Raw genomic sequence first — 13,034 nt, 5'->3', positions numbered from 1 at the left:
CATTGTAACCTTGTAAAATTGTAAATATGACCGAAAATCTAATATTGTTGATAAAATAACCATATTTGTGGTCAATTTGTGAACACACATGTGTATTAAATGCAGGAGACATTTTGTAATACTTAAATTTAAAATGAGAGAAATTAGTTAAAATGACAAAACATCTTTTAACAGTTGTGTGACGGAGTTGGCATATGGCCAACATAAAATATAGGCACAATCACATTAATAACGTTACAAAAACTTTGAAACTCTTAGAATTTTTTTTTTAAATGTAATATAAAAAATAAATAAATAATTTAATAAACCAAATTTAAAAATGTAAACAGTTAAATGGGGACAGTTAAAATTAAAATGCATAAAATAATTTGTAAAAAATGGAAGGTGCAAATGTATACATGTTTTGTCTCATGTTTCAAGAATGAGTTATAAAATAAATAAATCAAATATGTTTACTTTATTTGATTCAAACTGTCTAATGGAAAAATTACATCCAGGTCATGGGAATATTTCATGTAATTGTCTCTTACAAATAATATAATGTCCTTTTCACATATTCATTATCAGAGAATATACATATATATATATTAAATGGTGTGATGTCTGTGAAAGCTGACAGATTTGCAGGTCACGTCTTTGTTGTGGTCCAGCAGGAGGTGTTCGCTATTCTCCAGAGTCTCAGCATTAATAATATGACTCAGGAGCCAAAGTTACCTTTGTGAGTAGGACGTACATTGTGCGATGTGTGTGATCCAAAGGAGCTTACAGAACCCCTGTGAGCAGCATTCAGGACTCCCACAAAAACCACAGTATGGGTTAAGCTTTAGAGACCTCAGACCCTCAATAAAAAAAAAAATCACTGATTAGAAAGAAAAATAACATTAACAAAGTCCTTGACTTAGTATGAAAAAGGAAACTGTCTTCAGGGATAGAAGTCAAACATATTCCTATAGGAGCGCTCTTGCTTCTGCCAGGACCTCAGGATGTTTACTTCCTCTAAATAGCAAGGCAGATGGGAACTTGTGATTTTAATTTTGAGGAATAAAGAGACATTTGATGCACTCACTATTTGTCCTCTTAATGGCCACATGACATGAGGAGAGTCTCAGTTAGTGCATTAAGCCGTATGGGTACATAAAGAATGATGTACAAGATCTAATCTAATTACACTGAAATTCCTTTCAAGTTGTTCTCAATGCGAAGGTCAAATACAAAGCATTTAGAGTTGCGGCCTGCAGACTTAAACCTCTATTGTTACCATTAACCTCTTTGCTTTCGCTAGACTACATAGTAATCTGGTCCCTGACTGTCTATTGTCTGTAAAGTGGGGTCATATCTTTCAATTATCAATCGACATATTTCAGCTGGGCGTTCATATCCGATTTTTCCAAACAAAGACATCTGGAATGGGTCCATTCTGTGTAAAAATGTCACAGCTGATAGAGGGGCACCATTTCAGAGGAGTCTGGCCTACCAGAGCAGGGCATTGATACTCCACTCAGCCGATGTGCTCTGTTAAAAATAACCCTCTCTCCATCTGACCGGACAGGCAGAGTTGGGGGAATTATCTCCAGCAAAGCCCCCTCTCTGTACTCCTCCACAGATGGATATAGCGAGGGTGCAGATATAGATAAACAGGCAGACAGAAATCAATGCCCATCCTCTCACTCCGCCATACAGTCTGACAGCAAGACAAACACGACACGCCAAAGGGAAACTTTGGCTTGGGGAAAAAGCCGAGATAAACATCTTATAAATATCCATCAATCAGTGGAGCATCTGCTCTTTTGGCCTCCTCTGCATGTCAGTGTGCATAGGAAGGGATTTATACTGGAAAGGCACCCATTTGGCAGTCTCATTTCTGTGAATAAGATACGTGAGATATCTATTTTTGACGGGGTAAATATAGGTCTGTCTGAAACATGATCGTGAAGGATGCATTCAGTATTGTATCCGTGAAATGTTGTTCAACAACACTGAGGTGTGTCTTGGTAGCTCCCGAGGGGTATCAGGTCCTTTAGTGTCTCTTGTGACGAACAACAATTCTAACAATTGCGAGATTGCGTGGCTTGTAAGACAGTATACACATTGTTTATGGTTTACAAGAATTGGATTGAGGCAAAAGGAAATAGATCCAGTATATATCTCCTTTAGGGCTACTGAAGTGACGTTGTATTCATTAACCATATCAGGTTGTGGCACAGTTTGCTCAGATCAGTCTATGGGAAAGAGAAAGAGGCAAAAAGAACCTAATGGAAGACTTTCAGGGGAAAAAGAGCAATTAATGATTGCCCTCTAGTGGACAAATTGTTACTACTACATGTTAATGTTCAAAGATGCATTTAAGTCAAATGTATCTACTTGTTTGAGATCAAACAATACTTGGTGGACCCTCTATTGAAGACCCGTTTACTGTAGAAAAATTTTCACAGTCTGCTTCAGTATCCTGAAGTTTTATTAATACTTAAATACTATTATTTGGCGTGAGAAGAAATAGAGACATTTTGTGCAAAAAACTTGTATACACATTTTTGATTATAATTTCTTCAAAAAGCAAATATATTGTACATTTTCCTTACATCGTAAAAATGATATAGTACAGCTAGAGTAATGTGATGTAATTTTTTTTTTTACAAAAGTGCACTATACTAATATATCCTCTGTTTTGATAATTACTTGGTGCAAGCTGAAATGCAATTCTTGTTTTTAAAAAAGATGGACCATTTCAAATTCTGTCATGGAGCCAAAAAACAGGTACAAAAAAATAAGTGCAACAAACAGTCTAAAGCATGTGCCAACCTCTGTACGTAAGAGTCATGTTTAGGAAGTTCAGAATTTCAGGAAACAACGCAATTAGGAAGTCCAGAATGACCCACATCCTGACTGTAAAAACCCCTCTCACTCTCACTATTCTAAAAAGAATTTTGTGGGTTTATCAACTCTGTTTTACTTTCAGTAATAAATGAGTCACTGTGTTGAAATACGGAGGTCTTAGAAGAGCAGTCAAGAGGATATGTTTCAGGAGAAACATTTAACAGCACAGTTAAGGCCTCGACTTCCCACAGTGAATGTCATGATAAGATAAACCATGTTCAGTGAAGCCTTAAGACAAGAAGCTTGAAAGGCACATTAAAAGAGTTTAGATTATACTCAGATGGATGGATATGCAATGTGGGTCCATTAGAATTGAACTTTCTTGGAAATATGTGGTAGGAGGTTTATTCTAGAGGTCCAGTTTAAGCTTGTCAATGTCGTAGTCATGGTCCTGGTCCAGTTTGGAGAGGGTCTTTCGCACACGCAGAGCAGTGAGTCGAGCTGAAGGGCTTTGGAACCAGCACTCTTTCTTAATCTTCGCAATTGTAGACAGGATCTTGACAGAAAAACATACAGAAAGCGTAGATAATCATTTGTTTAGTCATTTCTGATGTCTCTCTTAGTGTGTAAATGTACAGTTGTATGGGTAGACCTATATGTTTATGTGAAGTGATTGCGCCTGGAGTTCATTTTCAAAAAGATTTCAGTGCATTTCAACTTCAATTCCAAATCCAAACTCAACAACTTCTGACACAAAACAATGAGATTTTGTGAGAATTCTGTTCATGTCACGCTAGCTTTGAAGTAGGTGTCAAACAATCATATTTGTCCTTCAAAACTGTTAGTTTTTTTTTTAGCATTCTGCTCTGAACAGATACATTGTAGGAGGGAGTGTGTGTTTGTGGCAGACATAAAACAGTCTAATATGGCAAAACAGTTTCAGCAAGATATATGGACTCAAAGGGGTAATTATTTTCAAGTGCAACACTTAAAAATAAAGTTTCTTTATTCTCATCTATGGTTCCATTAAGAACCTTTAACATTCAAGGAACCTTTCCATTGCATAAAAGGTCCTTTATAGTGGAAAAGCTTCTTTAGATTTAGAAACTAGTTCTTTTAACAACTGTTCTTTGTGGAACCCTTTTGTAACCTTTATTTTTAAGAGCGTAGCAACAAATCTAGCGACTAGCCTGCAAGTCTGCTACTCCTCAACACATGCTACCAAGCTGCTGCAGCTGCTTTTTGCATTAAGCAGGATAAATGTAAATTTCAATCCATTTTCTTTTGCAAAGCAAACCTAAAATTAAATCCTATAAGATATTTTCAGTGACATCATAGACGGATATTTTGTCCCACACGCATCTAATGCTTTCCTAACAATTTGCTCCAGATTGCAGCTGTCAAAGCAAATCCTTGTGTAGGGTCTGACTCAAGTAAGTCTTAAGTCTTCCAAGTCTGTATCTCTGGTATGTTTGAGTATCTTACCGGATGAGAGTGTAGTCGATTGTGGAGACTGGGCCTTTGCTGGTCAACACACACCACTTTCTTCATCTCCTCGAAACTGGGGTCAGAGGGCACCACGTCAAAGAACGGTGGTCTGTACTCCTCCACGATCCCTGAGGCAACCACAGATTTAAGGGATTTGTATGGGAGTTTTTGTCAACATTTGCTGACTGCATAGCATTTAAATGTTGACTGATAAAAATGCAGATTTATGCCAAGACTGAAAGTCTGTTCTGACCATATCTATAAAACAGTGGTTTGGGCGTTGAGGGAGGTTGGCAGTACTAATACTTCTGTGGGAGGATTGCTGGAAATTATCCAGGGAGCCTAACAGCATATGGCAGCTGACATTATGGGGAAAAAGCTACAGTGGAATCATTACAAATCTTCTATTTTGCATTTTTATAGTTATACACAGTATATACTGATGAGCCAAAACATTATGACCAGTCACAGGTGAAGGAGTTGATCATCTCCTAACAAGTGAGTAAAATAAATAAAATTATGTCATCATTTATTCACCTTCGTGTTGTTCCAAGCCCGTAGGATTTTCGTTCATCTTCGTAAGAATGAAGATATTTTTAATAAAATCTGAGCCAGTTCTGTACTCTGCATTGACAGCTATACGCAACTACCACTTTGGCGCTTCAAAAGGTTCATAAATAGATCGTAAAACTAATCCATATGAATTGAGTGGTTTAGTCCAAATTTTCTGAAGAGACACGATCGCTTTATTAGATTTAACAGATTCAATTTAGGCTTTTATTCACATATAAACATTGATCAGCGAACATAAACAGAAGCTCAACCAAGAACAAACCTAATTGGTTTATGTGGAAGATCAAACGTGCTGCGTAACACACGAGAATGAACCCCATTGGTTCTCGCACATCAAGCGAACGTGCTTGAGCTTCCATTTATCATAACTGATGTGTGCGTTGATGAATGTTTATAGTGATTTCTGTTTTTTAACTTGGATACCCGTTTTCTTTGTGAACTGTTGCCTGTGAACCACAATGTTTTAAATACTCCCAGATCCACTGGTCGAGGTAAGAGAGTGGCCACGCTCTTTAAGGACAGTTTTAAGTGTAGCTTACTATCAGTGGAGAAATACACAAGCTTCGAATTACAGCTGGTTAAACTGGAACTGACCTACACTGTTCATTGTACACTTATCTACCACCTCCCCCACAATAAATATGATAAGGACTTTATTCAGGATTCTTCTGATTTTCTTTCTTTTATTGTTCCGCCCACTTATAATGTTTTAATCATTGTGGACTTTAACATTCATGTATGTTGCCGGTCTAAACCAATGGTGAGGCAGTTCTCTGACATTGTTGACTCTTTTAACTTTACACAGTCAGTTTGTGATGCTACACGCACAGGCATGGTTACACTTGACCTGGTTTTATCCATGGGTTTGTCTACTAGTAATGTGGCTACAGAAGACAATTATATATCTGACCATAAACCTCTTTTAAAAAAAATCTTGATCTGCCTGCTTTTATATCTAAAAGCTGACCTTGCTGATTGTTAATGATATGACAGCAAAATAGTTTTGCTGATGCATATGCTGCAAGCCCAGTTTCTTCTATCATTGAGGCTTCTGGGCCCTCTAGACACAGAGGAGATGACTGCCTTTTTAATTCTGTAAGTCTGGGCATTATGAATGATGTTGCTCCACTCAGACTTAAAACGCCTAAACTTCAGTCTCAGCCATGGTATAACACTGAAACACGTGCTATTAAACAGGCTTTTAGGAAAGCTGAACGCAGATTCAGAAAAATTGCAGATTTCAAATGAAATGCTAAAGGATACTCTCAGTAGATACCAGTTAAAAGCTGCGGTTAAAGCTGCAAAATCTAAATATATTTCAGATTTAATAAGTAGAACTGCTCACTGCCCAGAGGTTTTGTTTAGCAGATTTACGTAGTTAAGCACATGAAATTGTCATCTACTCCGCTGGATCCTATTCCTCCTCTCGATTTTAAAAGATTTGTTTGCAACTATTGGCCCTAGTCTACAATCTATTGTGAATAGTTTTTTAATTAATGGTGCTGTTCCACCCTGTCTTAAACAAGCAGTGGCCTTGATTTTGCAGAGTTGAATAATTTTCTGCCAATATCTAAAGTTTTAGAGAAGGTTGTTTTATCTCAAATTACCCTGTTTTTATCAAAGAATGATATCCTGGATAAATTCCAATCTGGCTTCAGAGCTGTTTAGAGTACAGAGACCGCTCTGGTAAAAGTTGTGAACGATTTATTAATAGCGGATGATTCTGGGCTGGCAGTTGTTTTAATTACGTTGGATCTCAGAGCCGCATTCGACACTGTTGATAATTCGATTCTCTCAGATCGTTTGGCGTATGAGGTTGGCGTTTGTGGGACAGCTCTAAAATGGTTTCACTTATATCTACTGGATAGAACATTTTCTGTTAGTTTTACAAATACTTCATCGTCTGTGGTCCCCTTAAAATATGGTCTCCCTCAAGGCTCTATTTTGGGCCCTACGTTGATTTCATTGTATATGTGCCCTCTGGGATCCATCTGCCGTCGCTATGACATTTTTTATCATATGTGTGCAGATGACAGATATATTTACCGCTGAAAGTTGGGAATGAGTCTTGTTGGTCTATTTGAATAAGGTCAAAGCTTGGCTGTCTACAAATTTTCTCCAACTAAATGAAAGTCAGAGATTATAATATTTGGTCCACCAAAATTCAAAGAAAAGATGGCCAATACTCTTTCTCCCTTAGCAATAACTGGAGGACAGCGTGATACATTTTGGAGTCATAATCAACTCTTTGATTAAATCTGTTGTAAAATTAAGTTTTATCAGCTTAGAATGATATCTAGGTTAAAACCCTTCCTTAATTTGAAAGTTTTGGAGATCGTTGTTCATGCTTTTACTACCTCAAGACTGGACTATTGCAACTCCCTCTATGTAGGGATCTGTCAGTGGCAATTATCTAGTCTGCAGATTGTACAGAATGCCGCAGCCAGTCTTCTGGTTGGCACTAAAAAAATGGATCACAGTACTCCGGTTCTGTCCTCTTTCCCATTGGATGCTGGTTCAGTATAGGATTGATTTTATTACTGGTTTTTAAAGCTCTTCATAACATGTCCCCAAATTATATCAATAACCTTTTAGGGTTTTACACATCGGCTAGGACTCTAAGATTAACAAATCAAATTATGTTTGTTCCCCAATCCAAGAAGAATTCAAAACGTGATCGAGCTTTCTCAGTAGTAGCTCCAAAATTATGGAACAGTCTTCCCCTTTATATTCGGCAGGCTCAATCTATCGAGGTTTTTAGGTCTCAGCAGAAAACGCATCTTTTTAACTTTTTTCTAAACCAATCTCAATGGGAAGTTTCTATTTTGGTACGTTACAATGTTTACAAAGTGCTTCACCTCGAAACCTACAGGACTAAAAGGATCTGCTGCTAACTTCATGGTGCCAGATACCACAGACTCCATGCCTCGGCGGGCCGGCACAGTTTTGGCAGCACCAACATTCCCAACAGCATATTAGGCAGGTGGTCATAATGTTTTGGCTCATCGGTGTGTGTATAGAAGTGACAGTAAAGTAATTTATAATTATACAAAAAATTTCTAATTAAAATAAATTATGTTCTTTTGAACTTTCTATTCATCAAAGAATTCTGAAAAAAATTGCATCACGGTTTACACAAAAATATTAAGCAGCACAACTCTTTCAACATTGATAATAATAATAAATGTTTCTTGAGCACCAAATCAGCATGTTAGAATGATTCCTGAAGAATCATGAGACACTGAAGACTGGTGCCATTAGATCACATTCTGTAATAAATACTACATATAAATTATATATAAAGGGTTGATTAAGTGCTTCTTAAAAAGTATGTGTGTGTGTGTTTAAGAGAGAGAGAGAGAGAGAGAGAGAGAAAACAAGCGCATCTGGACTAAATGAGCAGGAGTGCTGACAGCAGATAAGATTGTTTATAATTATTGGGCCGCTAATCGTGGATAGAGACAGACACAGACATTGAGAAAAAACTGAGGGATCGAGGGAGGGGAAGTAAGACAAAGAAGCTTAAGAGAAAAAATAAATATAGAAGTCTATCACATCTATCAGCAGTGTGAAAATCATTGCTTAGTTACAGAAAACCGAAAGTTAGGTAGAACGTTGAGATCCTGCAATCACAGAACTTTTAATTTAAAGTTGTAATGTGCAATGAAACTTTAAGTAATTAATTATTTCTGTAAACATAAGTCTCAGCATATCAAAGTTTTTGGTATCAATACTGTATGTGACATTTTGAAACATATTTTAAAGTCACAAGAGCACAGAATAGCGGTAGTGGCACAAAAATTAAGTTGAATAACTATTCCATCTTACCATTTACATTAGTCCGACGAGTTATCTCCCACATGACGAGACCCAGGGCCCAGATGTCAGTTTGTTTATAGGACTCAAACACATCAACACGAATACTCTCGTCCAAAACCTCCGGTGCCATATAACGCTTGGTGCCCACTCTCGGGTTGTTGCCCACATCCAGATAGTCATTAGACTGAGAGTGAATGACAGCCAATCCTGAGAGTTCACACAGAGGACATTATGTTTGAGAAAAAACTATATTTTTAAGATCTCCATTAATAAAGTATATGATTTGCCAAAGTAAAAAAAGTATTGGAATGAGATACATTTCCTACTTAGACTCAGAGATTCTGTTCTACTTTCTCACCCAGGTCTGCAATGCAGCACTGCCCATTTCTCTTCACCAGAATGTTGCGGCTCTTCAGGTCTCGATGTGCGATGGCTGGTTTGCCCTGTGTACTGAGGATCTCTGTGTGGAGGTGCACAAGGCCGCTGGTGATGGACAGGCACATGCGCAGACAGCCCTCGGGGTCTAGTGTGCTGTCCTGAAGGAAGTCATAGAGGGAGCCCAACTCATGGAAGTGTGTGACCAGCCACAGCTGAGTGCTGGAGTTTTTAGACGTCATGTCTGATGCTATGAAGCCTGATGGACAGAGGACATTTGTAAGAGAAAAGTATTACATTTTAAATCAAAAGTTGTGTAACTCCTTCATTAGAAAAGTGATGTTTGGGTAAGTCAGAACATAGCATGGCTGCAGCAGAACTCTCAGAACGATCCCTTCCCACACAAGAAATGAAAAATGCAGTGTGGGTGGAAACCTACCCAAGATGTTTTCATGCCTTAGTTGGACTGTGTTGTAGATTTCAGTCTCTCTAAACCAGGACTGTTCATCACGAGAGGAGAAAATCTTGACAGCCACACTCTCTCCCATCCAGGTGCCTCTCCATACCTCTCCATAACGCCCTTTACCTGCCAGAAACATTCAGAGGGAAATGATAAACTGAAATGAGATGCATATATTATTATACTAAGATATAGCCATGATCAGTGCACTTTCATTATTTTTCCAAATGTTAAAACAAATAAAATTGTAATATATAACATATATAAATTAATACAAAGATTAAGTTTTATTCATTAGTACACTTATTACACACATTTAAATAATTTTTTGTTTAATAATAATAATAATTAAATTTTAAAATAAGTGTAATATATGGGTTCAAATATATTTATTCAATTATGGAAATATTAAAAACATATTAAGAGTACATTTAAATCAATATGTGACCACCCTTTCAATCAAACTCGATGTTGTACAGTATGTAGTAAAATGAAGAAATCTCTTTACAATAAAAAAGTATAAATATTACATGTATATAATTTTATTTAATAATAATTATAATAAATAATCATTTTTATATATATTTTTTAATTTAAATATAATTTTATTTGAAAACAAGTTTAGAGTACATTTATCGAACTCACAATGTTATACATTATCTAGTAAAAAGAAAAGAAAAAAGAACACATCTCCTCCTCTTAGACTTCATTGCTTCATCCTGCAGTTGTTTCACCCTCCGCCTATGCAGCATTGTGTAATGAGATATGAAAGTTTCACTCACCAACACACTGAGCCAGAGAGATCTGTCGGGCCATGGTCCTTTGCACCAGATAAGGTAGGCCGGTCCCACTGCCAGACGTACAAAACTCATCAAAGATATCCTAAAAAGGAGAATTACACACACTGACTTACTGTCAATGATAGGAATTTGAGTCACAACCCAGAGGAACATTTTGCTCAGAAGTTGCTCAAGAGACAGAAGTTTTCAGTTCTATTTCATTGACTAGCTCATTACAAATAAGACTGTGTCTGTATGTAACGAATTGAGGATAATGGGTTACACTTTATTTTACAGCACATTTACTTACAGTGTACTTACTCAAGAAAGCACTGGTTTTATATGGTAACTACATGGGTTAAGGTTACGTTTAAAGTTAGTACCTAGTTATAACACAGTTATTGTAATTGCTATAATAAGTACATAGTATCTAGGACTGTAAAATAAAGTGCTACCGAATAATGAGATCAAACAAAAAGCAGTGAATGTCACCCAGCAGTTGCGTTTTACCCCGTATGTGGCATCCCCTCCGCTGGGGACTTTGAGCATAGAGGTTTCGTGTTCCACCAGGGGGCGATGCTGTCGCTTTGTACGCAGCCACAACACGAACCCACAGACTGCCATGGACATCACCAACAGCACCAACAATGGCACTCCCACCAACAGAATCAGTTTGATGGGCTTTTCCACTGGAAACAGAGACAACATCACTGTACTACAGCAGCTGAAAATGTTTCATATTCAATTTTGTAATTAATTTCAGAAATTAATTGTAATTAATTGCCAAAATACATTACAAAATGTGCTTCAAAAGGCAAGAAAAATTCATTTCTAACCTTAAAATAAATGTAAGGACATTCATATTTTTATTTTTTTAGACAATACATTTCAATTCAAAATATATTACAAAGATATATGAAGATGGCAAAAAGATATATGACAAAAAAATAACTAAAACTATAACTAACTATAACTATAATTATGTCAATTATAAATTATTAGCAGTATTTTTTTCAATTTTTATATTGGCACAATATTTTTTTGTTGCTATTTTTGTATATTTTGAAATATATTTAAAAATATATCTGAAAATATATATTTTTTTCAATTTGGGAATTGTTTTAAGTTTCTATTTGAGCTACAGCAACATAAGCTTCAACAAGTTTTTTTTTTAAAGTTTTTTTAAAAAGTTTTTTTTAAGTATGACTTTCCAGGATATCCTTAATGTTTTGTTTTTTTTTATAAAAAAAACAAAAACATAACAGGCAAACAAGACATATATCATGGAAACAATACCAATAAAATAACCAGGATCTAGAGGGGAATAAAAATAAATAAACAAATACAAATTATACAAGATTAAACATCGAAAGCAATCTTGTGACTTTTCACAAAACATTTAAAATAAATAATGCCCATCAAAGACAAAACATAGGAATTATAAATCTACCAGTATAATTTACAGTAGTGGGATTTTACCCCAAAATTTGCATTTGTGAACAAAAAATTAACACTTTAAAAAGCAATGAAAGTTAAAACCGGTGAAACACCAATGTAACACTAGAAGGCAGCAGAGAGTAAACTTCTACCAAGGCAAACGACTCTCTCACTCTATGAGTGTTTTTAAAGAAATTACTGACCTGTTGTTTGAGGCATACTGAGGTTTGCATTGCACAAGTGTGTGAAGCAGCACTTAGTATACACTCTAGGAACATCAGGCACGTAGCACTGCTCGCTGGAGGGAAAACAACCCCTTTCTATCTTCTCATGGATCGAACTGTAGTAGCAAATCTGGCCCCAGCAGGTGTTGGTTACACAGTATGGGTTCTCACATGCGCACTGTAAATCTTCCTTCTCGCCTTTATCTATGGACATGTAAGTAAAAATGTAATGTTACTAATATTACACTATCTCAGTTGATATACTGTATAAAAGATGGCTAACTCACCATTCTCTGGTGGAGAGTCCACCACCACATCATTTAAAAAAAGAACTGTGTTTGAAAATATGTCAAAACAGAGTAGGAGGATACATACTTCCTCTTGCTTATTGTCTACTCAGGAAGCAACACTCTACATCACCCGGCTGGTTTTCATGCAACACTCAGACATATGCACACATAAACACTTTTATGACAGCAATTATGTAACCTCACCTGCGAGAGTTGCGTAGCTCCCTGAATACACCAAAACAAACAATACTGCGAACATCTCAGAAGCCTTCATGTCTAAGAAAGAGGGGATACAGGATGAGAGCGAGGCTTAGGAGGGAGCACTTTGACACAAAAAAAACCCACTTCCAGCTCCTTCCATTTAATCATATTCACATATCCCACGCTCCCTTGCATCATCCTTCACCGATCTGGCATTAACAAGGCACCGCTCCATGTGTGAATAATATAATGGCACAATCATACAATGACATAGTGTTGGAATCTCTTAATGGAAAAAAGCTCAATAACCCCTGTCCACGCTAAAGGAAGTCATGAGTTAAAGAACGACAGATGGAGAGGGTCCAGTCAGTCTGTCTGTGTTGCAATTATAGTGAGAGTGGGTGGGAGAGGACTTTAGGGGAGGCCTCGCTCTCCTCCTTGCAGACACTCTGGCTGCTGCACACGCAGAGTAAATATTGATGGCTATACTTCCTGCCATTCAGAGGCCGCGCCCGGCTAGCCGTCCAGATACTCCGGATTGCTTGTTCCTCAAGGTCTGGGAGTCGACTGGTCA

The 13,034-nt window shown here is 37.0% G+C and overlaps 1 protein-coding gene across 2 annotated transcripts in view; it reads right to left on the bottom strand.

The window, feature by feature from the left end:
- Positions 1-2,437: 2,437 nt before the first annotated feature.
- The window catches only part of acvrl1 (activin A receptor like type 1), a 14,078-nt gene continuing 3,481 nt past the window's right edge, over positions 2,438-13,034 (bottom strand). For both annotated transcript variants that reach the window (XM_082144908.1, XM_082144909.1), the window contains exons 2-10: positions 12,464-12,535; positions 11,949-12,173; positions 10,819-10,997; positions 10,312-10,411; positions 9,509-9,655; positions 9,053-9,328; positions 8,704-8,901; positions 4,300-4,430; positions 2,438-3,370 (exon numbers count right to left, since the gene is read on the bottom strand). In XM_082144908.1, the coding sequence (XP_082001034.1) occupies positions 3,224-3,370; positions 4,300-4,430; positions 8,704-8,901; positions 9,053-9,328; positions 9,509-9,655; positions 10,312-10,411; positions 10,819-10,997; positions 11,949-12,173; positions 12,464-12,533 (1,473 nt within the window). In that variant the 5' untranslated portion in view covers positions 12,534-12,535 and the 3' untranslated portion in view covers positions 2,438-3,223. The remainder of the gene's footprint in view (positions 3,371-4,299; positions 4,431-8,703; positions 8,902-9,052; positions 9,329-9,508; positions 9,656-10,311; positions 10,412-10,818; positions 10,998-11,948; positions 12,174-12,463; positions 12,536-13,034) is intronic.

Source organism: Leuciscus leuciscus (assembly GCF_965113295.1).
Source record: "Leuciscus leuciscus genome assembly, chromosome: 18".
In the NCBI taxonomy this organism is placed as follows: domain Eukaryota; kingdom Metazoa; phylum Chordata; class Actinopteri; order Cypriniformes; family Leuciscidae; genus Leuciscus; species Leuciscus leuciscus.
This window is presented reverse-complemented; position numbering and strand designations above follow the sequence as displayed.